Source organism: Crocodylus siamensis, chromosome 2 (genome assembly GCF_052110815.1).
Source record: "Crocodylus siamensis isolate JL-2025a chromosome 2, ASM5211081v1, whole genome shotgun sequence".
Taxonomy (NCBI): domain Eukaryota; kingdom Metazoa; phylum Chordata; order Crocodylia; family Crocodylidae; genus Crocodylus; species Crocodylus siamensis.
Window position 1 is genome coordinate 16591528 of NC_143396.1, and position 27539 is coordinate 16619066.

Here is a 27539-nt window from a genome sequence, read left to right on the forward strand (position 1 = left end):
CTTGTCCAGGTGATAGGTCACCTGATCGTAGAAGGAAATGAAATTGGTCAAGCAAGACCTACCCACAACAAACCCGTGCTGGCTATCCCTTAGGATGTTGGTGTTGGCCAGTCCATTAAGGATGGCCTCTTTAATAAACTTTTCTAAGACCTTCCCCAGGATAGAAGTCAGGCTGATGGGCCTATAGTTAGCCGGATCCACTTTCCTCCCGTTCTTGAAGATAGGCACCACATTGGCCTTCTTCCAGTCTTTGAGCACTACACCAGAGCGCCAGGAGTTCTCAAAGATCTGTGTCAGAGGCTGAGCTATGACGCTTGCCAGCCCCTTGAGTACCCTGCGGTGTAGATTGTCAGGGCCGGCTGACTTGAAGGTATCCAGCTTCTCAAGATGTTCCTTCATGAGGGCAGGGGATCTACCTCACCCAGACCTCCCTGTCCTGTAGTGGGCATGGGTGTCCCATGGGACTGAAAGACCGACACAAAGTACCCATTTAATAAGTTGGCTTTTTCCTGGGCGTCAGCTGTCAGTTGCCCCATCTGGTTCAGTAGGGGTCTAATGTTGCCCTTGCTTTTCCTCCGGCTCCCCACATATCTGAGAGAGAACTTTTTATTGTCCTTGATGCTCAAAGCTATTTATTTTCCTTGATGCTGTGTCCCATTCTATACCTAATTATGCAGTAATATCACAAGTATAACAGGAGCATAAGATTTCATAGATTTCATAGACATTAGGGCTGGAAGGGACCTCGGGAGATCATCGAGTCCAGCCCCCTGCCCAAAGGGCAGGAAGTCAGCTGGGGTCATAGGATCCCAGCAAGATGAACACCTTCAAGAGTAAATTGGATGCTTAATGTAGGTGCTTGAACCACCTCCGCTGGCAGACTGTTCCAGACCTTGGGGGCTCGGACAGTAAAGAAATTCTTCCTTATGTCCAGCCTGAAACGGTCTTGCAGGAGTTTGTGACCGTTCGACCTCGTCATAGTTTCATAGTTTCATAGTAGCTAGAGTCGGAAGGGACCTAGGTAGATCATCTAGTCCGACCCCCTGCCTTAGCAGGAAAGAGCACCGGGGTCAGATGACCCCGGCAAGGTGCTCATCTAACTTCCTTTTAAAAATCCCCAGGCTAGGAGCCTGCACCACTTCCCCTGGAAGCTGGTTCCAGGCCCTAGCCGCCCTGACTGTGAAGTAGCGCCTCCTAATATCTAATCTAAACTTACCCTCCGCCAGTTTGTGACCGTTATTCCTGGTCACTCCTGACAGCGCACGGGGGAACAGGGACTCCCTCAATACCTGCTGATCCCCCCTGACCAGTTTGTAGCAGGCCACAAGGTCCCCCCTTAACCTTCTCTTGTGGAGGCTAAACAGGTTCAGGTCCCGTAGCCTCTCCTCATAAGGCCTGCCCTGCTGACCCCTGATCATACGAGTGGCCCTCCTCTGAACTCTTTCCATATTGTCCACGTCCCTCTTGAAGTGTGGCGCCCAGAACTGGACGCAGTACTCCAGCTGCGGCCTGACCAGTGCCGCATAGAGGGGGAGGATCACCTCCCTGGACCTGCTCGAGATGCATCTGTGGATGCATGACAGGGTACGATTGGCCTTCTTGACTGCCTCCCCACACTGCCGGCCCATGTTCATCATGGAGTCAATGACGACTCCAAGATCCTTTTCCGTCTCCGTGCTGGCAAGAGGGGAGTTCCCCAACCTGTAAGTGTGGTGCCGGTTCTTCCTCCCCATGTGCAACACCTTGCACTTATCAGTGTTAAACCCCATCCTATTCTCATCTGCCCACCGTTGCAACCTGTCAAGGTCAGCTTGTAGCCTATTGCACCCTTCTAGTGCGCCCACATCCCCCCACATCTTAGTGTCATCAGCAAACTTGAACAGGGTGCTTTCTACCCCCTCATCCAAGTCACTGATGAAGATGTTGAACAGTGCGGGCCCGAGGACCGAGCCCTGCGGAACCCCACTGCCCACATCCTTCCAGGTCGAGAAGAACCCATCCACTACCACCCTCTGGGTGCGGCCCTCCAACCAGTTGGCGACCCATTTGACCGTGTGGGCATCGACACCACAGTCTCCCAGCTTTTTGATGAGGACAGGGTGAGAGACAGTGTCGAAAGCCTTCCGGAAGTCCAAAAAGACTACATCCACAGCAACCCCTGCGTCTAATGATTTGGTGACCTGATCGTAGAAGGCCACCAGGTTGGTCTGACAAGACCTGCCACTGATGAACCCATGTTGGTTGCCCCTGAGCATGCATTCCCCCGCAAGGCCCTCCTGGATGTGTGCCAGGATAATTTTTTCAAAGAGCTTACCCGGGATTGAGGTCAGACTAACTGGCCTGTAATTTCCCGGGTCCTCTTTTTTTCCCTTTTTGAAGATAGGGACCACATTGGCCCTCTTCCAGTCCTCCGGCACCTCGCCAGAGCACCACGAGTGCTCACAGAGCCGCGCCAGGGGTCCCGCAATGACCTCGGCCAGTTCCTGTAGAACCCTAGGGTGAAGATCGTCCGGACCAGCGGACTTGAACACGTCCAGCCTCTCCAGAAGTACCCTAACTAACTCCTCGCTAACCCTTGGCCCAGGCGTGTCTCTCTCGGGGCCCAGCAGGGAGGTGGCTGAACTGGTCCCTACTTAGGAAGACAGAGGCAAAGAAATCGTTAAATATGTTAGCTTTGTCATCTGGCGTGATGACTAAGTTGCCCATCGTGTCCTGCAGGGGCCCCACATTACCCGGGACTCTCTTTTTACCCCCTATGTATTTGAAGAAGGACTTCTTATTGTCCTTAATCCGGGAAGCTAGTCCTATCTCCAACTCTGCCTTGGCCCTCCTGACTGCCCCCCTACATCCTCGGGCGACTGTAACGTAGTCCTTCTTGGTGATGACCCCATCTCTCCATTGGGTGTATGCCTCCCTTTTAGCAAGGAGACATTCCCGGATGCTCTTAGTGAGCCATGGGGGTTTATGTGTCCTCCTGCTCCCTTTGACCCTTGTTGGGATTACCTCCCTTTGGGCATGGAGGATCGTCTCCTTAAGGAGCAACCACTCACCTTCGACATCCGATTCCCTTCCCCTCTGGGTCCTCAGCGCTTCCCCAACGATCCTCCTTAGCTTGTTGAAGTCAGCCCTCCTAAAGTCTAGGGCTGTTGCCTTGCTGCAGCCCTTTGCCACCTTACGCTGGATGGTGAATTCCAGCAAGCGATGATCGCTGTCTCCCAGGTGGCCCATCACCCGCAGCCCCGTCATCAGGTCATCCCTTGGGGCGCTCTGGTGAACAGACATTCCCCCAGATCCTGGTGGTCACCCCTGATAAACTTATAGGTGGCCATCAGATCACCCCATAGCCTGCGCTTTTCCAGGCTAAAGAGTCCCGTGGCTCTCAGCCTGTCATCGTAAGATCTGTTTTCCTGACCTCTGATCATGTGCGTGGCTCTCCTCTGGACTCTCTCAAGCTTCTCCACATCCTTTTTGAATTGTGGAGCCCAAAACTGGACGCAGTACTCCAGCTGCGGCCTCACCAAGGCCAAGTACAAGGGGAGAATGATGTCCCGGGATTTGCTCGAGAAGCATCTATGGATGCAAGCCAGCGTTTTGGTCGCTTTACTAGCCGCAGCATCGCACTGCAGGCTCATGTTCATCTTGTGGTCAATGATGACCCCCAAGTCTCTTTCTTCTGTAGTGCTAACCAACGTAGCACTGCCGAGCCTATAAGGGTGCTGCAGGTTTTTCCTCCCAAGGTGGAGAACCTTGCATTTATCGGTGTTAAACATCATGAGGTTCTTGTCTGCCCATTTGCTGAGCTTGTGCAGGTCAGCCTGGATCACCCGCCTATCTTCTGGCGTGGATGCTTTGCCCCAAAGCTTGGTGTCATCGGCGAACTTGGCCAGTCCACTCCTGACTCCAGTGTCCACATCGTTAATGAATATGTTGAACAGTATGGGTCCCAGGACAGAGCCTTGAGGGACCCCACTGGTCACAGGGCACCACGATGAGTGAATGCCATCAATCACAACCCTCTGGGTCCGACCACAAAGCCAATTTCCCAGCCAGCGGATCGTGGTGGAGCCAAGGCCACAACTGGGCAGTTTGGCCAAGAGGTGATCATGGGATACCAGATCAAAAGATTTTTTGAAGTCAAGATATATGACATCAATCTCTTCTCCCTTGTCCAGGTGATAGGTCACCTGGTCAAAGAAGGAAATGAGATTGGTCAAACAAGACCTACCCGCAACAAACCCGTGCTGGCTATCCCTTAGGATGTTAGCCTGGGCCAGTCCATCAAGGATAGCCTCCTTAATAAACTTTTCTAGGATCTTCCCCAGGATAGAAGTCAGGCTAATGGGCCTGTAGTTAGCCGGATCCACTCTCCTCCCTTTCTTGAAGATCGGCACCACATTGGCCTTCTTCCAGTCTTCGGGCACTACACCAGAGCGCCAGGAGTTTTCAAAGATCCGTGCCAGAGCGCCAGGAGTTCTCAAAGATCTGTGTCAGAGGCTGGGCTAGTTATATATAACTGTATAAATAGACCATAGAATAACACTTACAGCCATTATCTAATGTATACAGGTAAAATCTTACTCAAATGTTGAATTAAAGCAATTTGCTATCTTCAGTGCTGCTGGAATTCCATTGACCATGTCTGTAATTCAGCTAGAGTTCCTCTGGAAAATTGAAAGGCCAATAGCAATTAAACTGTTATTTTAATGATTCAAAATGCAACCAAGGTGTCTGGTGAAGGGCTACAAAAGTGGTGAGTGGGATAGGCCACATGACTTATGAGGACATGCTGAGGGAACTGGGCTTATTTAGTTTAGAGAAGAGAAGACTGAGGTGGGGATTTAATTCCAGACTTCAACTACCTGGCGGGCAGTTTAAAAGAGGATGGAGCTGGACTGTTCTCCGTGGTGGCAGATGACAGAAGTTGGAGAAAGGAAGGTTTAGGTTAGCTAGTAGGAAGAATTTTATCACTAGGAGGGTAGTAAAACACTGGCACAGGTTACCCAGAGAGGTGTGGGAATCTCCGTCCGTGGAGGTTTTTAAGACCTAGCTAGACAAAGCCTTGGTGGGTTGATCTAGTTGGGATGGTCCTGCTTTGAGCAGAGGTTGGACTAGATGACCACCTGAGGTCCCTTCCAACCCTAATTTTCTATGCTTCCTATAAAATACCAACTTTAATAAGCATTGCAACTTTGCCATCTAATATAATGACTGTACCTACTTGGTAATTAGGGTTAAAAAGCATTTTATCAGAATACTTACTAGGGAGATTTTTTTTTGTCCCTTGCCGTTCCAATAGATCAACTCATGCTAGCCAGGAAATCTACCTCACTTGCCTCCGTCCCCGTAAATTTCTCATATTGGATCTATCCAAAATCTTCTAGATTTCACCATAACACCTCACTTTAGTCCAGCAATAGACAGTCTTAATGCCTGCCACACAGTCGCTTGTAAAGGATGTTGTTTAAGGCTTGCTTTCTCTTTGCTCTAAAGTAGTTTCCCTCAGTCTTACCCTTGGAACAAGTTGTAAAAGTCAGTGTACTAGAAATGATTACTTTGATTTTTTAAAACACTAATAAAACATTTCCATGGTAGAGGGATGTATGTAGTAGGTTTCTTTTAAAAAGGTAATACTGTAAGGAAGTTCATTGATTTTTATCTGTTTCTTATGCCAAAATGATATTCAAAATCGGAGCATACAGTCATATGTGCCTAACTGGAGTGAATCTTTTGGGTTTAATAACTAGCATTACTGAAAGCAGTGAAAACCTGCATGTGTTCAGTACCACTTCCCTAAACTGATATTAAGGACTCTGCTCAATAAGAGTATCAAAGAGCTCCCTCTATTTTGCACTTGTATAAGCTCATAACATGAGTAGCATACAGAAACTTTGCAGTCATTCTGCTCACTCACCATGCCTGTGCTTAGTCGTAATGTCATATGGCTGCTAGATGACTACGTAATGTTTTTTTTTGTTGTGTGGAGAGGAGGAAGTTGGGAAGGAACTGCTATTACCATGTTGTGGTTTACAGGCTGGACAAGCTGATCACAGGATTCTTGTTAATCGTGGAAGTATATTATGCACAGTGAATTCTCTTGAGTACTGTGAAAAGCAGAGGGGCTGTGGTAATGCAGTAATAATGACATCCTATAGTATACTGGAAAGCAGCCTCACCTGGATTTTGAATGATAGTAAAACTCAGGTTCGATGGCTGTTCTAGTCTTGCTTCTCCAGAGTGTGGCTGGCTGGCTGTTTTTAGAGTCCAACTATCTGGAAATGCAGCTGTCTGACCACACCCTGTCATTTACATGGCTTCCTAAATAGGTTTTTTTTTCCCTACTCCTTAGAATGAGTCTGCAGAATTTAAATGTTGAAAACATCAGCGATGAACTAACAGCAGAAAGCGGTGCCTTCCTTTTCGCACCACCAGACCTTACAGGGAGACCTTCTATTCTTCGTCCATCACAGAAAGAAAATCTGCCACCGAAAAATGTTGCAAAATCTATGAAGGTACGTATGTGTGGTTACTCTGGCTTCTTTCTGTGATCTTACTCGCCTGGTGTGTGGTATCTTGGAGTTGCAGAATATTCGAATCTCTTTTTTTTTTTTTTTTTTTAATTTTGTCCTCAAAGGTAACTTTTCACACTCCTCTTCGGGATCCTCAGACTCACAGAATCCTGAGTCCTACCATGGCAGACAAACCAGAGACCACTCTCATTCTCAAGGACTGTGCAGGAGTTATAGGGGATTTTCATCTAGCTGCAATCAGCACTGTTGAGTGAGTAGTGCAGATTATCTCTGAGGTTATCTGGGGGTGATCAGTATGTATAAAGGATGGCTGTCTCCCATTAGGAAGCTGCCTAAATCAGCTCTTGCATAACTTGTTCTAAACTGTCTAAGGGTAACCCCATGCTGTAGTTACATGTAAGCAGAGGAGCTTCCACACTTGACATCAAGAGATGCTGGAAACAAATAAAGTGAAGCAACATTTCAACTTCTGGGTTCAATGTCTAGCAGCTAGTGATGCTAAATGAATTGCTTGACCTCTCCCTGCCTCAGTTTAACCTAGTGTGAAATAATTAACGCTTCCTTACTGCCATGGAAGTAGACAGAACATTGTTTTTTTCTTAAGCATCTTGAGTTCACAAAGGCACCAAATGCAGACATGTAATATTAAGCTTTGCGTTTCTGTGGGTACGCTTGGGATTTTTTTGTTTGTTGTTTTCCTTGGGGCTTTAAAGATTGTAATAGAAATAGGAATTTACGACATTAGTCTGAAAGTTCTAGACCAGGGGTCTCAACAGAGCACCCATGAGCTAGGGAATTTGGGAGCATGGCTTGCAGAGGTCAGGATCCACCACAATCTTGGGGACCTCTTGGACATGGCTTTTGGTGGCAGGAGGGAGAGTGAGGGCTGTGCTGACATGGCCCCTCTCACACTGAGGCTGCTTACCCAGTGGATTCAGTCTGGAAGTAGCCCGAAAGCCAAGACCAAATCTGGACCATGGGGTGTGATTTGACATCCCTGAGATCAAAAACAGTTCATCGGGTGGCTAACAGAGGTTTGACTGGGGAAACTTTTTGAGAAGATTATCAAAGAGCACATCTGTGATGGGCCAGCAGCAGGGATGATGCTCAAGGGCACCCAGCACGGTTTCATTAGGGGCAGGTCATGTCAGACCAACCTGATTGCTTTCTATGGTCAAGTCACAAAAGCATTGGACACAGGTGTCACGGTGGATGTAGTCTTTCGGGACTTCAGCACGGCCTTTGACGCTGTCTCCCATCCCATTCTCATTAAAAAAAACTAGGTGACTGTGGCATTGATGCCTACACAGTCGGATGGGATTGCAAATTGGCTGAAGGGTTGCACTCAGAGGGTAGTGGTGGACAGGTCTTTTTTGACCTGGAGGGAAGTGGGCAGTCGAGTCCCCAGGGCTCGGTCCTTGGGCCCGCACTGTTCAATTTCTTTATTAGTGACTTGGACAATGTGGTGAGAAGTAGCCTGTTTAAATTTGCTGATGATACCAAGATTTGGGGTGAGGTGGGCACGCTAGTAGGGAAGGACAGATTACAGCAGGACCTGGACAGGTTACAGGGGTGGGCTAACAAAAATAGGATGGGTTTCAATAGTGACAAGTGCAGGGTGCTGCACTTGGGCAGTAGTAACCAGCAGCACACTTATAAGCTAGGAAGCTCTCTTCTCGAGAGCATGGTGGCAGAAAGAGATCTTGGAGTCATTATTGACTGCAAGATGAACATGGGCCGGCAAGGCAAGGTCACAGTCAGTAGGGCTAACTATACCTTGTTGTGCATCCACAGATGCATCTCAAGCAGGGCCAAGGAGGTGATCCTCCCCCTCTATGCAACGCTGGTCAGGCTGCAGCTAGAGTACTGTGTTCAGTTCTGGGCGTTGCACTTCAGGAGGGATGTGGACAGCGCTGAGAGGGTCCAGAGGAGGGCCACCTGCATGATCCGGGGACAGCAGGACAGACCCAACGAAGAGAGGCTACAGGACCTTAACCTGGTCAGCCTTTGCAAGAGAAGGCTGAGGGGGAACCTGGTGGCTGTCTATAAACTCACTAGGGGGGACCAGCAGGGTTTGGGAGAGACCTTGTTCCCCCTTGTGCCCCCCGTGGTGACAAGGAATAATGGCCACAAGTTGTTGGAGAGTAGATTTAGACTAGATGTCCGAAGGCACTACTTCACAGTCAGGGCGGCTAGGATCCGGAACCAACTTCCAAGGGAAGTGGTGGTGGCTCCTACTCTGGGGGTCTTTAAGAGGAAGCTTGATGTCTACCTGGCTGGAGTCATTTTAGCCCGGTTTTCTCTCCTGCCCAGGGCAGGGGTCGGACCTGATGATCTGCAAGGTCCCTTCCGACCCTACTTCTATGAATCTGACTGTCCAAGTCTGATGAGCTAAATGTTCCTTTATTTAATATCAGTCAGTGCTCCTCAGGTTGCTTTCTTAACTTAAGCTAGTGTAGTGTATGAATATTTTGGGTGAGAGTGGCTGAGGTTCAAAACATTCTGGTAGGACACAATGAGTAGATTATTAGTGCAGAACTGCATCTCCAGGAAATTGCTAACTCCGTTTCAGCAGTGCTCAGACTTCAACACATACCCCCAGAAGGCCTGGTCATCTGGAGTTTAAGAGAAGATACTATACAATGGGGTTAGAGGTGTGTGTGGAGTAGTAGTCTAACAAGGAAGGATGCTGAGGATGTAACTTGAGCTGATGCTACAGTGAAGACAAGCCCTTCGGCTATGGGGTTTGTTTGTTTTTTTCAGTACAGGAATGATCGAGTCTTCAGTACCGCTCATGTATACAGTTATCTGAAAACAAAGATTGGTAGAAATTTGTTGTCAAACTGAATGCAAAAGAACTGAACAATCTTTGAGCAGCAGGAAAAGTTTGGTGGTGGTTTTTTTTTGTTTTTTTTTTTGTTTTTTTTAACCCATGTAGCCCCTGTGGGTTTGACAGCATTTAGATCTAAATCTTCAGGTGTGAACAGTTGTAACTAAGTCATTACTTCTATGGCAACTGAACTATTTATGCCAGACGTCTTAAAAGTGTGGGTTTCTGACACCTGCTCTTAGGTCAAGGAACTTTTTGTAGTAATAAGCAGCTACTGATTGTAGGGTACAGTCGTAACCAAAGGCAAGTGTAACAGCAGTTCAGGAGAGATTGCCCTTGTACATGTTCTCTCTCCCTTCCCATTGTCAGAATGAGCCGTATATTACAGCACTATTTAATACAGTGATTTATCCTAGAACTAAGAAAAAGGAAGTACTACAGAGTCATAAAATAAATAAATAATGCTTTATATTGTCTAGCTTTGTAGCAGGCATTTATTGGGTTAAATACCGAAGGAGGATGGGAGGGGCCTTAACTACTTAGACAAGTCTCCGGTCTGAACTTCAAGGGAGAAGAGACTTCCGAACAGGGTGAGGAGATGTTAGTGGACTCTATCATTACTTTCAGTTGTTTCAGACTAGCATTTTAATGATCTTGTTCTTCTTCTGGTCATATACTGCTGTATATGATGCTTGAATGCCATACATAGAAATAATTATTCTTGCAACCCATTCAAAAGGGACACAACAATGGGAGGAAATCCTGTTTCAGGAAGTAATGTCTTAACTCTCTATAGTCTGAACTTAGCTTTGGGGAAACTCTTAACATGGAGAACATAATTTTAGAATTTGTAATGGGTACACAGAATGCTTCTGTGATCTGTTTGCTTGCTTAGAGAAGCCAGCCTTCTTGTCCAGTAATCTCAAGGTTTTTCTCTTTGCCTTCAACTTTGCTCTTCTGCTCTGTTATTCTAAACTATTAAAATCCAGTCTTTGAAATTCAACCAAAGCACAATGATCAGACAGAGCAGAGCATGAATGAGTCATGTTATAATTAGATACAGTACACTAATGTTCACAACTCTACACTTCTGTATGAATCATTTTCCAGGAAGGTGCACCACAAACTACTGGAATATAGGAGTTTGTTAACACCAATTGGCTTGTAAGTACTGCAGTACCTATTAAGTCTATATGCAGGCTTTTTTTAAAAGTTTGTACCTGGTAGTGCATCCCACAAAGGGGGAAGGATTTGTGGTAATTTGTACTTGCATAGAAACTGAGTTTATGGATATTAACCAAATGCCCTTTTCAGCCAGTCTTGTCAGCTTTTCCATAATGCATTTATAGCAACAGATATGTTGCCATGTGACACAAAAGCAAAGAAATTTGGGGCAATTTTTTTAAAATGGTGTCTTTACTATAACTGTATCATAAATTTTAATGCTGAGTTTTTCTGCTGCAGAAGTCAACAAGTAACTGAAGCTGAGGCAGGATCTACAAGAGTGGATACGCAAATGCAAGAGAAGGCCAGCTTTGCTCCTTATCCAGATGATGAAATGCCAGTGAAAAGCCAAGGTTCATACAACATTGACTTCGATAACCTGGACAACATCAACCCATTCCAGAGTTCTGCTCAGTTGCAGAAGTTTCCAGAGAGCATTAAGTCTCCCGTTCAGGTATCTACCAGCACTGAAAAAACCTGTGAGGAAAATGATAGCAATTCACTGTCACTGGATGATGCGGTTTTTACTTCCTCACTAACTGCTGCTGTGCCAGAGCCTTCAAGGCTAAATGAAGACACTACAAGCTGTATGGAAAAAGAGACAGTTTCTCTGGTGTTGGGTGATGAGCCTAAGGTGATTCCTTATGACTCTGAGCTGGATACAAAGCTTGCTTCTAGTGAAAACAACCAGACTGATCCTTCTGAGACATTGATGCAGCTAAAAAATATTCTACCACCTGCAGAAGTGTCCTACAACTTCGATCCAAACAGCACTGACATCATAAATCCTTTAAAAACTGGGAGTTCAGAGCTTCAGAATTCTCCAGCAGCAGGAGCAATTTCAGCAAAAGAATCAAAACCTGTGGAAGAACCTAGTATTGGCAAGGCAGAATCCATCAAATTGGAATTTGATTTTGATAATGTGGTTAGTAAAAAGCCACCTCCTAAGAAACTAGGCAAGAAATCTGGAATTAAACCTCCGCTCAAAAAAGTGGTGGGAATCAAAGGAAAAACATCAGAAAGCTCTGAAGCAAAAAGCCAAAGTAAAACAGACGAGGAAATTCCGGTTCCCAAAGCATCTTATACCTTTGACTGGGACAAGCTAGATGATCCCAACTTTAACCCTTTTGGAGGCGGTTCCAAAGTGTGTGGCTCACCCAAGTGCCCCAGCACAGAAAAAGCTAACCTGCCAGAGGAAGAAGATCATGCCTTTCCTGAAAGAGAACTTCCTCCTGCAGAGCAGGAAGACAGATTAGGTGATAACAAGACAGCCGAGAAAAATGGGTCTGCAAGTCAGTAAGTAAAATCTGCATACTTGAACTCTATAGAGCTGTCTCATGCCCTCTTTTTTGGTGGGCAGGTGACTTTAAATGTATCAATTTAGTGTCCTAGGCAAGTAGCTAGTAGCTGACTTGTAATCCCTTGCTTTCACAGCTGGTGCTGCTCTGAGGGTTGGTATCAATCTACAGGTTCCTAAATTGCTAGACTTGACATCTTGACTCTTCTTTGCCATCAGTCAACTAAGAGAAAGGCAAAGGAGACGGAAAGATGATAGACAAGTGTCTCTGTTTGTTCTCCTTTTCTGACTGCCTCTACTTCTCTGATATAAAGCATAAAGGGAAATGAAACAGATATTTATTACTTTATCTCAATGGCAGGTTCTGAAGCTTAGTGGGTATTCACTAAATAGTGGTTGGTTTCTGCATTTTGCTATTAATGGATAGCTTTTCTGTTGTACAGTCCTAGGGGGAAAAATCCTCAGTTGTCTCTTGTAACTAACTTCCCTTTCTACGGATACAAGACAAGTGCTAGCTTCGGGGTGTGGGGGCAATTTAAGACCCTCTACAGCAACATTCTCTAAGTGTTGCTGTCTTGCAGCTTACAGACTGGGCAATGGATATGCTGCACGTACATGTTTTGCCTTCAAGTTGCCCCATCAACTTTTGCTTTAACTCTTTAAAATTTCCTTTGCCAGAATAACATCAGGGGAATATGCCTGCAAGCCATGGGTTGGGAGCCACTGAACTATGCGTAGGCCCTACAAATTTTGGTTCTGAATACTTTTGTCAGGATAAATGTTCTCCATAGATCTAGAATCACATAATGAGGAGATGCAAGCTTTTCTCTGCCCCAGTTCATTTTAGGGTGGAAGAACAGTTTTAATTACTCAAATGCCAGCAACTTTACTGCTGGACACATTGGCTGCTTGTCCAGTGTAGAATCTCTTTCTAGATATATTCATTTGACAGAAATATGTTTGCTATCCTGGGCTCAATCCTTGAGGAATTTCTTAACTCTTCAGTTGATCAATTCACATCTCTTATAAGGAGGCTTTACGGACTGTTTCTAGAACATAGTCCAATGTTAGTAGTCAAGTTTTCCAATTTTTGGAGTGGTGAAGGGAGGGCATGGGTGGGGGTAGAAAAGTTCCCATAAGGGTTCAGTTGCAGGGGAGGAATCGAATGTACTGAACTGCTGAGGAAAGTGGAATGGTAGGCCATTCTATGGTGCCTTTATGTATTTCAGATTTGGCAGAAAAGATTGGAGGTATAAATTTACTGTGTCTTAACTGCAGACCATATTTTAAACATCACGTTTTTCATTTGACCGGAGTAATGTTGTTTCATAGATTTCATAGACATTTGGGCTGGAAGGGATCATTGAGTCCAGCCCCCTGCCCCAGGGGCAGGAAGTCAGCAGGGATCATAGGATCTCAACAAGATAAGCATCCAAATGTGTTTTGAAGGCGTTCAGAGTGGGTGCTTGAACCATCTCAGATGGCAGTCTATTCCAGACCTTGGGGGCTTGGACAGTGAAGAAGTTCTTTCTTATGTCCAGCCTGAACTGGTCACAGTGGAGTTTGTGACCATTCGATCTTGTCATCCCTTGTGGGGGCTCTGGTGTTAGTGATGGCCTAGTGCAGTCTCAGACAAGGTTTCTGTGCTGAAGTGATACCTGGGGCTATGCAAATCCTATATGTGAGTGAGTCGGCTGTGGTTGATTTTATCCATCTGTCTGTCTTCAGGGAAGCGATTAAGCAGATTGTAGCTGAAGACAAGCCTATGGATCAAGCAGAAGTAGAGTCCTCAGGAGAACTAGCTGTGGTAATGTATAAACTCAAGATTAGCCAGATCTTGGTTAAAACTGTATGCTGTTAAATAGAAAACTGCTCTGTTTTTCAGTGAAATTCTTATTCCCCTTCCTCTCCTCCTTCCTCCCTGATATGGTATGCTATATGCATGCCATATAGTTTCCACAGGCTGAGATTTCAGAAGCCTAGACGCTTGTTTTTCCTGAAATATAATGAACAGTCTCTCCTTTGAAAAGAGGGATTGGACTCTCTAATTGTACTACATTGTGAATAAAGTGACCAAATTGATGTTGTGGAACATCTCGTCAGCCAGGAGTGTAAAGTATACAGCCCTGAAAATTTTTAATTGAGGATGGGATCTTGCATATGTCATTCTTATCTGTAATGAGGATTTACATATCCTGTGTTGAACTGCATCCTGGAGCCACTAGAAGTCTTTTGTCCTGATGGACTCTGGGGTCTATTTTGGTAACAAACCAACCTGACCAGTACTTCTGTCCTTAAGGGTGATTATGGAACACTCAGAGGGACATTAGATCTAAAAAGTCTCTTCCCCCTCTTCCTGAAGGAAAAAACAAGTACAAGCCCACTGAATAGCTCACCAGTTGATGTCCCTGCTGCTTTAACTGGTAGTGGAAAATCCTTGGTAGCTGATGAAGAACTTGAATCCAGTAGCAAGACAACTGAAATAGCAGTAGACTTAAATGACCAGACTGCTGGCCCTGAAGCTGAAGAGTACTTCAGACCTTCTTCAGAAGGTAAGAGCAGTTTCTCCTTAATTGCTGAGACAAACTTAAAGGCATGTTTCCGTTTATTACGGGAACATATTTGGTTACTAATTTTAATTCTCTACATCTTATCCTGTTTGTTTTTAAAGTGACACTCCTCTAAAGTCAAACACATGATTGAACACAAGAGATATTTACAGGGAGGAAAAAACTGCGCTTGAACTGTACTGTACATTGGAAAACCTGCTTCGTGGTCTGTTTCCGTGAACAGTTAATAAGGTTCCTTCATTCACTTGTACCACACAGTAGCTTTCTTTGCTTTTTTTTAAAAAGGTTGTCGTGGCAGCTGGGGTAGGGTGGAGGCAAATGACTATAAAGCCACAGTAATTACATGGTGGGTACTAGAAGAAGGGGAAGTACCCAAAACTAGTTTGTTTTTGGAAACGATTGGATTTGAAGCCAACAGTGTCTGCAAACAGCAATTCCACAACTCCTTCCTAACTTCTAGCCCTTTTGCTTCTACTCTTTTCAACACTGTCCATTAACCGAAACAAAATGTCCATAGAACAGTTTCCTAAAAGGGCTCTGTGGAGGCTTCTAAAAGCTGTGCTCAAGCAACGAGAAGCACAGTGCACACGTCTTTTCGGTATGGTACAGACAGGGAAGATGGCTCACTTTTAATTTAGGTCCCTGATCTCAACAGTGACCCTGCATTGATGTAGACTTGACTTAAGTAACCAGAAATAAATTTAGATATAGTCCAAGCAATACCATCTGTGGAGTGAAAATCTTTTTTTTTTTTTTTAAATGGGTTTCATTGGCAGGTTGCAGCATTACAAAAGCACATGTGTTCACATTCAATTAATAAAAGCACTTAATAATAGTCTTAGGGCTACTCAAATGCAGACATACAGCTATAGTGATACAGATGCAGTTTTTCTGCCCTTTCTTATTAAATACAGTCTGGGTATGGGATTGTAATTTGAAAAAATATACTGTGTAGTGCTCAAAAGATCACGTTTAGTTGCAGTCTAGATGACTGCCTGTTGTGTTTTTTTTGTGTAAGTGTGACCAAATGAGCTTACTGTTTTCTGTCACTAAAACATCTTAATACCAAAGTGAAGCTGGTATATTGGAAAATGACTATGCTAACTTGACGTAGTATCTGGCTGCTTATCATTTAACTGTGTCAATTTGCAATATGCTAAAAATAACATTTGTACAAGAGCAGTGTCCACCTGAGCATGCTTCACAGCTTAAAGTAGGCTAACTAATTTTTCAAATGAACATAAAAGTTCTTGAATAACTACATGTATTTGACAGTAGAGAGAGGTTTTTTCCTTGTTTTTTTTCCCTATCCAGGCTGAAATTCGGTTGTCTTTCTGCTACAACTTAACCTCTTTAACAGGAACCGATGGACAGGGATTTTATCAGTTTCCTTTTGGTGTAATTTCTGAAGCTTTGTTGATAGTGTGCATAACAACAGTACTGCAATGTTTATATCTTCACTGTATTAGTAATTTCCTTTTTAACTTCCTAGTTTTAGGAGCAAGCATAGAAATAGACTACCTGGAACAGTTTGGAACTTCTTCTGTAAGTATGGTGCTTAAACTGTTGGGCTTCCTGAGTTAGGAGGGAGGGACAGGGAGAGAATAATAAGGTCTGTCAAACCTGAGATGTCTTGCAAACATTTCAGGTTTCAATTGTCTTAGTTTTAGGTGCTATTCTAACAATTTGTCTGGTTTCTTGGTCTGTCCCTTGATATATGCAGGGCTTTGGAACATCTCTTGTAAGCCAGGCCTTCCACATTACTAGACTTGGTCTGCCTGAAAAAAGGAGTACTCGTCTGCCTCACTCCACATGCAAAGTCCAGTGGCTACAGGCTGGAGATGACCATGCACTAGCAGTGATGAGATGGACAAATGTCCATTTTAATGCATACTTGCCAGGGGCGCCTTATTCCTGAAAAAAATTGTCAGTATGTTTGGGGCAAATTTCAATAAAGCGAAACTTCCTGTGAACTGGAAACCCTACTCTGTAGGCAAACTCCAGAGAACCCTTTTCCTACTAGGCTACAAATTTGAATCTGATCCAGCCAGTAGTAGACATGAACATACCATGTAATGGCTAAGTTGAGGCAGTGGGTTAAGACGAGTCCTGGTAATCCTACCATGATGGCTGTCATTGTTGGCAGTTAATCAAGGCTGAGGTTGACACATGAATGCAAATAAAACTAACTTTTCCATTTCATGTTGCTGTTGCAGACCAGTGATAAGGTGGTAGCAGAACATTTGTGTAAGGTTGCTCTTACACAAGAGAGAGCAGAGGGCTTTGAGTTCTGTGGTGGCTGACCTATCTCACTATTTTGTTGCAGTTCAAAGAGTCTGCTTTGAGGAAACAGTCACTGTATTTGAAATTTGACCCCCTGCTAAGAGACAGCCCCAAAAAGCTGGTTCCTGGTACCAATGAAAGAAACTTAATAAATGCACCACTTCAAAGTGGGTATGTATAGACTAAACCAAAGTAAATTGCCTAAACTCTGTTCTGAGTTTTCTGTTGTCTCTTTTTTTTTTTTAAATTGTCTGCCTACTTGTTTCAGGCCTATTGTTGAACTAAGTGAACTTCCTGGAGAAACCATAACGCCTTTAATTGAATCTTTTCAAAATGAAGAGAAACCTAAAGGACTGGATCTTCTGGGAACTTTCACAGCTCCAGTAAGAACATCTGAAGTGTTTGAAGCTGCTTGTTTGGGTTTCTGGAGGGACATCTGCAATGGGAGGATTAGACAGAGTTTATCAACCTCTTGTCTATTCTGCATTTTTGAACTGCTGTGGGTCAGAGTATTTCCAACTGTAACACCAGCACCTTCAAACCAGATGTGCATGGGTACAGTTGGTAGATCATGAGACTAACAGACTAGTAGTGTCCAGATATGTCAGATAGCTTAGTACACCTCTGCCTCTGAGCTGTAAAACTACAGAAACCTATTCAGTCTTTAGGTATTGATTCCTTTTACAAAAGTCCATAAGAATCTAGGTGTGTGAATCTCTGCATGGGCTTCAAATGAAAGTAGTATGCTTATAAACAACAAGCAATCATACCTGGAATGCTGCTTCAATATTTGGTAATCAAGTCATTAACATTAGGTGCAACATCAAGTGAATGTAATTCTCGATGTCAAAACAGTTCAAAGGAAGCCTTATTTAGAGACATTGCAATGTTAGATGGTGGTATTGTTAGACTGCCGCTTCTGTATGATGAACAGCTTCCGCTGAGGCAAATACAATCACATGCTCAAGATCTGTTTTCCACCCCTTTTGGAATCCTATTGCAAACCGGCATAGTTTTCAATTTACATACTGTCTTTCAGACCCTAAAGGTAGCATAGGCTCCCATTTTAGTAGTAACTTTGGGGGGGGGGGGGAGGGGCAGAACCTCTACTTCTAAAATAAAGTCCATATCATCTGTGCCAAATGCTACCTTTTTATATTTAATCACCTTTGTAAGAGTTCAGATTGGTATACACCTCTTTTGTCCTTGCACTCTATTCAATTTGCCAAGGGTAGCTGTTGTGTGTGATTAGACGAAGACCAAAATGCAGCATATTTTACCATAGCAGTTCTGCAACATAATTGCTAAACTAGAAAAATGATTAATCAAGTTAGACAAATACATTTTTCTTTTTTCTTTTGAAATTACTTTTAAGTTAAGTTGGTATCTTTAAAAATCTGAATGACCTATACGAAGTAGCTGTATTAGTCACTTAAACTCTTTTTTGCTCTCTTTATGCAGGATGCAGTTCTTCTAACTCTGGATATCCCAGACAGTAATGTTTCACAACTTGCTCCTTTTGCTGCACCTGCAAACACTCCAGTTGATGCTATTATAGATGTGCTGAAATATAGCCAAAAAGACCTGGATGCAGCAGTTGAAGTGGTTAAACAAGAGGTATGACATTCTTAAATAGGGAATAAGCATTTAAGGGTACCATAGCTCTCTGTTACAGAGAATAAAACCCTATTCCACTTAAGCTCTGAAGAAGAGTAGATCCACTCCCAATATCTGAGCACTTACTCTTGGAACACATTTCATTATTTGATGACTTGTGAGAGAACTTGTTGGTTAACTCTAATTTAAAAGGAGAATTTTAATAAACAAGAACTTGTCACACCTCTCTTGCCTCCTAAAAGTTCTCTACTCAAGTATTGTTTAGCTGCACACGCTGGCCAAGATCTGTATCTGATACAGGCCAGCTACCTACACAGACATGCTTACACACTTTGTTGTGTAAAAGAAACTCTCGGGTCTAAATTTTTTTACTGACTTTCCTGTTCATTGGATTCTCCCCTGGCTCTTGTAATGACAGTGAGTGAGTGCATCTGGACTGTCTCTGCCCTTCATTGACATGCTACCTATTTTTGGCTACCCCTTCCCCATATTATTTGTTTCATGAGGATCTTGCTTCACCATCATCTTCTGATATGGGGCAAGGAACAATGACCTGACATAGGAAAGATCTAGGCTATATACTCAGGAAATGCTTCCAAGTAAAGACTGCTTAGAAGTGGAACAAGTAAGAGTGAATGTGCTTCTGGCAAATCCTGTGGTCACACTAGGTTGGGTAAAACTGAACCCTGTGTTTTTTACAGCTAGGCCAGATGGTCTCTTTCCAAAAACTTAGTAAAGTTTTTGCCCTTTTGAGGAAGCCTACTCCTGGTGGTCTCAAAGGGACCAAGTCATTCTGATAAACATTGCCTTCTGTCAAGATCTGTCAATTTTATCTTTCATTTCTGTTTCAAAGGTCTTATGTTTGTATTGATTCCTGTAAAAGAAACCAAAGACTGTTTTATTTTAGGTTCTCGATAAGCAGATGGAAATTCTTGAGTGGAAGAAGAAACACAATATACTCCACTTGGAATACCTAGAAATGGGGTAAGTACCTGCTAATAGTCCAGCTTGGTTTTATTTCCTTCAGTTGAATTTTTTTCTCATTTTATTCTCAACATTCTTTTTTAGAAAAATTGTTGCAGAGTTTGAAGGGACAATAACTCAAATGCTGGGTAAGTATACTTCTTACCTATCATTGACAGAGAGAGGCCCTGGTTTCTACATAAGGGACACCATTAAGTACATATTTTTAGGTGTTTGTTTAAGTTATAAGGTTTCCTTATTGTAAGCTGCCCTGAGCTTTTTTTGGGAGAGGTGGTGTATGAATTGAATAAAAACTATATTTACTCAAATATAAGATGAGTTCCCCACCACATTCATTATTTGGGGAAGGAAGGGGAGGGACCTTTGTTTTAGAGTCAAATATTGGGGGAAGGGAGGGGAGCAGCAGGTGGCTATTGTGGCTTTCCCTGTGCTACCTCTGTCCTTTATGCCTGCCCTGCATTGCTCTGTCAGGTCTAATTGACCTTGTATGCACTGAGGCAGAATTTAAGCTTCAAACTTCTATTTAGGTGAAAAAATGCTATTTTAATCAGCCATGCCACAAAACTGATTCAGTGCTTATTACCTGTCTTGAAAATAAGGTTCAACACCTCCCACTCCCATTTAGATATGTTTCAAGGTGGCCTATCTGGATTGTTTTTGAGCATGCCCCATATATAGGTTTCCAGTTCCTTAGGCAGGAACAGGCCATGTTTAGTGGCTGATGTCTACATTCATCTAGCTGACAAATACATGAGCCTCAGTACAAAATGGTGGTGGGGATTCCCAACTTTTCTCCAGTACCTTAGTGGTAGGAGTCCTTCTAGAAGGCCATGTGTTTTTTAGGGCTGCTTCTGACTGATGTAATTCAAACTAATTTCTCCAAAGAGTGCCCTTGTGTTGAAACCGGCCAGCCAAGTGTTAATTTGTGGGGTCAGTAGGAGAGCAGGCAAGCATGACAGCATCCTTATTTGGATAAACTGAATTTTTTAAAAAAACAAACTCTAAAGCATTAATAGTCCAGGGAGCCAGCAAGCAGCAGTGTGACATTGTAGCCCAGTTGAGGCCTTCTGGGAGAGGAGACTCCTGGGTTCTTGTCCACGTTCCCAGGACTGCTAACACTTACTGCTGCTGGCAGGGTAGCATCCTGAGTCATCTGGATCTTGATGTGAAGGAAGCAACCTCCTTCACAGTCCTGGTTTGTCCGCTGAAACTGAGGTATAGTGTCTGCTGCTGGCTAGCTGAAGTACAAGGTGCTCTAGGTTCTGTTGCAAGGCTCCCAGGTCTCTCTGCTTGCTCTATAATAAACTTGATGGCCTAATCCTGTCTGTTGTGATAATTTGCTGGGGGCAAGGCACCAAAATTTTAGTGGTGCTTTAAATTCCTATTAGGATCAGACCTTAAATTCTTAAGAAAGACATGTTGCAAAGCTGGAGCTGCCTTTCCGGCTCCTTTAAAGGGAAGCTTAACAATGTGGCATAGTATTCAGGTAAACATTTCAAAGCAGTGATTCCTGGAGTATGCCAATATGGGGTGCTGTGAGATCCCTTTTAGGGGTGCTGTGCATCATTAACACTGTTGGGTGTGCAACCATCTACACATAGTTCACAAGATAAACCCAGAGAATTCAAACCAGAATCCATAATGTGAAAACGGTTCTGACCTGTTGTGGTCTTCTGGAGTTCTTTGTAACAGCACCATTGCTGTTTTTTTTTTGTAGTTTAAAAAAAAAAATTAACGAAAACTAAAACTTGGTATTTTCCAAGGGTTGTTTTGAGCTAAATCTAACATGCAATGCTTTGAGCCTAAACAGGTTAGCCACTGTTTCAAAACCTTATTGAGAATGTACTTCATTGAGGTATGCTGATATATCAGTCCATCTTGTATTAGCACAAATAAAAGGAAAACTGACATTATTGGCCATCAGCTTTTTTGGGCTGATTAATGTCATTGATAAATGCTGTGTGCATGTGCACAGCTGCAGCAAGCACATGGTGGGAATGCAGCCCGGCAGCTTGGAGGGCAGCCCCCTGCTGGGGCTGTGTGGGGGGAAGGAAAGGGTGTGTGTGGGGGGGATGCAGATCAAGGCCCCCACAGTGAAGGTAGGAGTGGGGCAGGAGCAGGCACTGCCCCACTGGGGTGGGGTGGGACAGTGTTCAGGATGGAGCTGCAGGTGGCTCATCTGGGAAGCAGGGGTGAGAGGACTGCCGCTGCTGTGCACACCCCTGGGGGAGGCATGAGGGGCATGTGTCCCCTGGATTTGTGTGTGGGCGAGGGGTCGGAGGCTGTGTCAGCCTCTTCCCAGCAGGGGTGCTGGCCTGGGTCTGCGCTTGGGAGGGGAGGGGTGGGCAGCAGCGGTGCTGGGAGTGGGGCTACGGGGTGGCTGCAGGCCCCCTGTAGTGGTGGCACTGGGACACCTGCAATTTTCCCAGTGTTGCCGCTGCCCACTCCGCCCCTGCTGCCCCAAACACAGCCCCAGACCACCCCCTCCACTGAGAAGAGGCTGCAGTGGGTAGCCTGCCCTTGCTTTGTGCACAAATCCAGGGGGCACGTACCCACTCGTGCCTCCCTGAGGGTGCGTACAGCAGTGGGAGCCCCCTTCCCTGCCCCCTGGATGAGCCACCTGTGGCTTCATCGAACACCATGATCCTCCCTGGCTGGGCAGTGCCTGCTCCAGCCCCACTGCCTCCCTTACTACAGGGGCTTTGATCTGCCTCCCTGCCCCTTCCCCCTCTGTGGACTTCCTGGTCAAATGCTGCTCTTCAAGCTGCCAGGCTGCATGTTGGCATTTGGATTGGTATCAGCTGATGTGGCTGGTTAATAATTGGCCATTGGTATGGACTAAAAATCTTTATCGGTGCGCTCCTAGTACTTGGCATACCAGCATCAGGCTGGCTGTCTCCTCGCCCCTCCCCTTACCTCTGATTTATCAGTACTTTCATGCATCTGTTGAAGCAGCACATGGCTTCTGCCCTTACTACCACATCTGGGTGTCAAAATGGTAAAATTTAACATGTAGCATTGGACCACCACTACAATAGAATGAGAGTAACTGATTTTTATAGTTAAATCCATTCAGTTTTGCACTCAAATTAGTAAATGCCTTGATTATATACATGCCTGGTTCCACTGTCTAACATATTTTGTGAGTAAATAAAGATTGGCTCCCTCCTAATCTGCCTGTCCTTTCAATCTGGCCCTTGACTCCTTTGTTGCCTGAACAGGGACATTCTACTTGTATGTTAATTTTTATTAAAGAGGATGAGAAGAATTTAAAGGGCAACCTTTCCTGTATTTCTGTTTCAGAGGATGCTCAAAAGCAGAAAGAGATTTCAAGGAAGGAAATCCAGAAGGTGCTGGAGGAGAAACAGCAAGTTGTGTGTGACCTGAACTCCATGGAGAAATCTTTCTCCGATCTCTTCAAGCGATTTGAAAAACAGAAAGAGGCACTGGAAGGTTATCACAAAGTAAGATAATGATAAGATGCGGATACGGTAATTGCAAGAAAGTGAGACTAGGTCTCTGTCTAGGCCTAGCCTGGGAAAAATGGCAGAATTCTAAGATACCTTGGAGAGTCAGGCTTTTGGCTGTGAATGTTGGGTAGTTGTTACCAATTGTAGGGGAAGTCTAGCTAATATATCTGAAAGATCTCCAACATTAGCTGTGAAGTGGTTTCATGGTTTCGTAGTTGGTAGGGTCGGAAGGGACCTGAGCAGATCATCGAGTCTGACCCCCTGCCATGGGCAGGAAAGGATGCTCTGGTCAAACGACTGTGGCTAGGTGATTGTCTAGCCTCGTTTTGAAGACCCCCAGGGTAGGGGTGAGCATCACTTCCCTTGGAAGTTGATTCCAGATCCTAGCCACCCTGACTGTGAAGTTGTGCCTCCTGATATCTAGCCTGAATCTACTCTGTCAACTTATGGCTGTTATTCCTCATTACTCCCAGTAGTGCTTGAGGGAACAGGGACTCTTTCACTGCCTTCTGGTCTCCCTTGGGAAGTTTATAGACAGCCACCAGATCCCCTCTCAGCCTTCTTTGTGGAGGGTGAACAGGTTCAGGTCCCATAGCCTCTTCTCATAGGGCCTACCCTGCTGGCCCTTGATCATGTGAGTGGCCTCCTCTGGACCCTCTCGATGCTATCCACATCCCTTTTAAAGTAAACTTTATTGCACCTTGCTAACTGGAAGTACTCCATACTTCATGTTTGGCTGCTTGTCTTAAAATTTGTATCAGAATGACTAGCGGAAGTTGTCTCCTTAATCAGTGTGGCTTGGGCAGAAAATAGTGCACAGGGTGTCCTCTTACTAGATTATATTGGCTTCAGGTTCAAGTGAGCTACCTATTCCAGTGTATTTGAAGGAGTGACTTGGTGCCAGAGTTTCTAGTGTACAATATTGGTTCAAAACTTGCATATCTTTGCTTGTTTCCTCTAATTCAAACTTGAAACTGGCTTGGTCATTTAGGGTCTGAATCCAAGAAAGGACTTCTTCCTGCCTATTTACTCGTATTTCTGTAGCAGTGTTTATCAGAATGCATCCAGGAACTGGGGTGGTTCATTCACTGCCAAAAGGGGATGTGGGAGGTCTGGTGACTCTTCACAGAGATCTCTGCTAGGTTCTGTTTTGGATAGTGGGGCACTTACTTGTCTCTCCTCCCCAGCCTTCCTGTTTTGATTTAGTAGCTTCTGCAGCACTGCAATATTTAATGCTTGTAGTAAAAAATATGATTCATTAGTCTGAATTTCTTGTGGGCTTGCATGCTTCCTGAGAGAGCCTGGATCTAGCTACTCCCCAACTCCTGTATTGATATAAGGAAAGAAAAACTGTACAGGGACACCTTTATTTTTGTCATTACCTTCCTAAAGAAACAAGCTCTTATGAAAATGGTTCTGAGATGCTGGCAATGATAAATAAGTCCAAAAGCAAGAGAACTCATTCCCCGTTGCTACCACTAACCAATATGTGATCCAGCAAGGGATTTTAATATCTGGTTTTAAACATGTGTGACATGAAGGGTCCTCATATAGGTAGAATAACTGCAAATGCAGACCTCACACTTTGAAGCTATGTACCCGTGCCTAAGAAGCTATTAACTGAACTTTTATTGGATTAGAATGAAGAGGCTCTGAAAAAATGTGCTGAAGATTACCTTGCAAGGATTAAAAAAGAAGAGCAGAGATACCAAGCACTGAAGAAACACGCTGAAGAAAAGCTATGCCAGTGAGTATGGAATTATAAGGCACTATCAGAGAGAACTTGTGGTTTATTTACTGTATGCATATATCAGTGAAATTATAGTAATTTAACCACAAAATGCCCATTTTTTATTTGCTATTTTCATTGTAACAAATGTCTGTTATCTGTATTCCAGTTGTATTGATGAAATGCTTAACTGCATAGGAATGCTTTAATCTTGCTGTGTACTTCACAAAAGAATTATACTCAGTTTTACTGTATAATTGATTAAACTGACTAGAATATGTCTGTTATAAATCTTCTAAAGCAGCCTTGAAATTAGTAACTCCTGTCACTTTTAAGGCTGCTATTAGAGACCTAAAGTGCTCTCAGAAGCAAGGTAACTAAGTTAATAAGGTAGGGGGAAGACAGTCCAGCTTGTACCTCCAGTTTACATGCATTGCTTGAATAAGTGCATATTCCACACAAAGGGTATAGACCCGAGATATGCACTTAAACAGCGTGATATACAGGGTGAATCTGTCTCTACTGAAATAAATCTCTACCAGGGTTATGATTTCACACTCTAGTTCCCAGAAGTTAAACTATTTTTAAAGTCCAAAAAACATATTTAACCTGATTTTAGCAGTTTGACCAGTTAGTTTGAAGTCTCATTTTAAACCCCAGTTGTTTTCATTCCAGAGCAAATGAAGAGATTGCCCAGGTACGAAGCAAAGCCAAATCGGAGACATTAGCACTGCAAGCCAGTTTGCGCAAAGAACAAATGAAGGTCCAGTCTTTAGAGAGGAGCCTCGAACAAAAGGTTAGTTTAAGTATTTTGCTATATACATATGGAATGGCAGATTCATTTTCTTAGCAGTAGCAGCGTTAAAAATGGACACGGGTGACAGCAGGCCACAAACTCAATGCAAGTCAATAATATGATACCATTTAAAAAAAATTGCATCAATGGAAGTGTTGTATGCAACATATTGGAAGTGCTGATACCACTCAGCTGGCATAACAGCATGTATTTTGTGTACAAAGAAACTAGAGACAGTCCAAAAGAAGGCAGTGAAGAAATCCTATTTTCCCATCCTAGAAGCAGGACCAAAATGTATGGGTTTAAATTGCAGCAAAACATCTAGATCGAATCTCAGGGGGCAACTTCCTAACTTGCTTTGAATAACAAATATAAATTTAATTTACCAGTTTTAAATATATTGTCAAGGTAATAGAATCAGCTTCCTAAATGGGCACCTGTAAACCATGAACAGTAACATTTATTGATTAGTCTTTTTCTTTCCTTAATAGCTTTGTATAATAAACGTATTACTTTGTGACTCTAGGATTTCATCCTTGTGTGTAAGTCATGTTGTCTTATCAGTCTGGCTCATTAAGGGGTTCTTTAGTTGTTCATATAAAGACTTTCCCTGTCATGAGGCAGCAGGAGCAGTGCTTAGCATTAGTTTTCCTCTTTACAATAGCCCTGTAATGAGAGTTAAGTGCAGAGTTGCAACTTTTTCTTCTGTGATACTACCAATTCAAAGGCATTTTTTTTCTTTTGGAGAAAAGTCCCATACTCAGCCCATCTTCCCCAAATTCACTTCTAAATTGTGCAGCCTCTTCCCATTTATGGCTACAAGTACTAGCTAGAGATACCACAGAGTAGCAGTTGAGGCGGAGCAGAGTGGTGGATTGGGCAGAGGAAGGAAATTGGAGTGGTCCTTGGGGAGGGAGGGGTGAGGCTTAATTGGTGGTGCTCCTTGCCGAAAAGGTTTGCCCCCACTGCTCTAACAGAATGACAGCATTGAGATTCAACATTGTTCCTACTGCAGTTACTGAAATGGGTCTGCCGCTTGGGGAACTTTTAAAAATAAGCAGCAGGAAGAAGAATTTGGAAGTAGTAGCAGAGACTTTCCAGGTATGCTGTCCTGCCCAGAAAGACTAGAATATACATTTCAAACATTGCCTAGAGGTTAAAGAAATATGTTGTTTGTTCACTTCAAAATGTGAAGAAGCCCAAAGAAGTTTTTCTTGAGAGAGGCCTGTTTTTATCTGCTATAAAAGAGTCCTACAATTCACCAGCATTTACAATGGAACATCTCCTCAAGGTAGTGCCGACTGATTTCTGACTCTGGTGACTGCAGTCACGTGTTTTAGGAGGTCGTGACTCGTTAACTTTTTTTTTTTGTCTTTTACCAGGCGAAAGAAAATGAGGAGCTAACAAAAATCTGTGATGACTTGATTTTAAAGATGGAAAGACTTGAATAGCTGAACTGTTTTTTGTACATATGTCTAGTCACTTTCAGTTTCTCTTTTCTGTCTTCTTTCGTTGTATGTTCAGTGATTTTTTTTTTTTTAATTGTGTGTAGAAAATAAAAATAATTTTCACTTGCATTTGTTCCTTCCTTAGTTTTTATAAGAATTAAGCAGGATCTAAGCCAGTGGTTTTCAACCTTTTTAGACTCGAAATAGCCCTCCATAACTTCTGTGAATTGAGTGACATGTTATTTCAAAAACTAATTCACGTATTAGTGCTTAAATCCTGGCAGAAAGACCTGGCAGTGGGGATGTGGGAACACCCAGGCAGAGACGAGCCTGAGCTTCCGTTCATCTCCCAACACCTACTTACCCCTCTCACATTTTGGGACCTTTCAAAAACAGCTGGTGGCACCCTGGGGTCACCCAGCACCTTGGCTGAGAATCGGTGGTCTAGGCAGTCAACCTTTAGTTGTAGTGGCTTGCCTTAAGTTGGGTTTACTCTAGTGAGCATGCAAGGTCATGTTGAGGGTCTACAGAGGGTCATTGTCAGTCAGAGCAAGTAGTCAATCCAGGCCAAGAGATGTAAGGCAGTAACAAACTTTAACTGGCATTGGAGCAAGAAGATTCTAAGCAGCTTCACCTAGTAATGCCATTCATAGATTGTAAGGCCGGAAAGGACCACAGAAGATCATCGGGTCCAGTCCCCTGTACCAGCAGGAAAGATAACGGGGTCAGGTGACCCCAGCAAGGTGACTGTCTAGTCTCCTTTT

At 43.9% G+C, this 27539-nt stretch overlaps 1 protein-coding gene across 2 annotated transcripts in view; it reads left to right on the forward strand.

Moving 5' to 3' along the window:
• TACC3 (transforming acidic coiled-coil containing protein 3) overlaps positions 1 to 26904 on the forward strand; it is a 30048-nt gene extending 3144 nt beyond the window's left edge. Inside the window, exons 2-16 of one of the 2 annotated variants that reach the window (XM_090035395.1) lie at positions 6347 to 6509; positions 6632 to 6777; positions 10822 to 11877; positions 13607 to 13685; positions 14241 to 14430; positions 15941 to 15993; positions 16775 to 16902; positions 17000 to 17114; positions 18193 to 18348; positions 19256 to 19332; positions 19417 to 19460; positions 22636 to 22796; positions 24443 to 24549; positions 25207 to 25327; positions 26710 to 26904. In XM_090035395.1, the coding sequence (XP_089891521.1) occupies positions 6348 to 6509; positions 6632 to 6777; positions 10822 to 11877; positions 13607 to 13685; positions 14241 to 14430; positions 15941 to 15993; positions 16775 to 16902; positions 17000 to 17114; positions 18193 to 18348; positions 19256 to 19332; positions 19417 to 19460; positions 22636 to 22796; positions 24443 to 24549; positions 25207 to 25327; positions 26710 to 26778 (2664 nt within the window). In that variant the 5' untranslated portion in view covers position 6347 and the 3' untranslated portion in view covers positions 26779 to 26904. Of the gene's footprint in view, positions 1 to 6346; positions 6510 to 6631; positions 6778 to 10821; positions 11878 to 13606; positions 13686 to 14240; positions 14431 to 15940; positions 15994 to 16774; positions 16903 to 16999; positions 17115 to 18192; positions 18349 to 19255; positions 19333 to 19416; positions 19461 to 22635; positions 22797 to 24442; positions 24550 to 25206; positions 25328 to 26709 lie in introns of those variants that run through there. The other variant, XM_090035396.1, reaches the window with a different exon arrangement.
• The last annotated feature ends 635 nt before the right edge of the window (positions 26905 to 27539 follow it).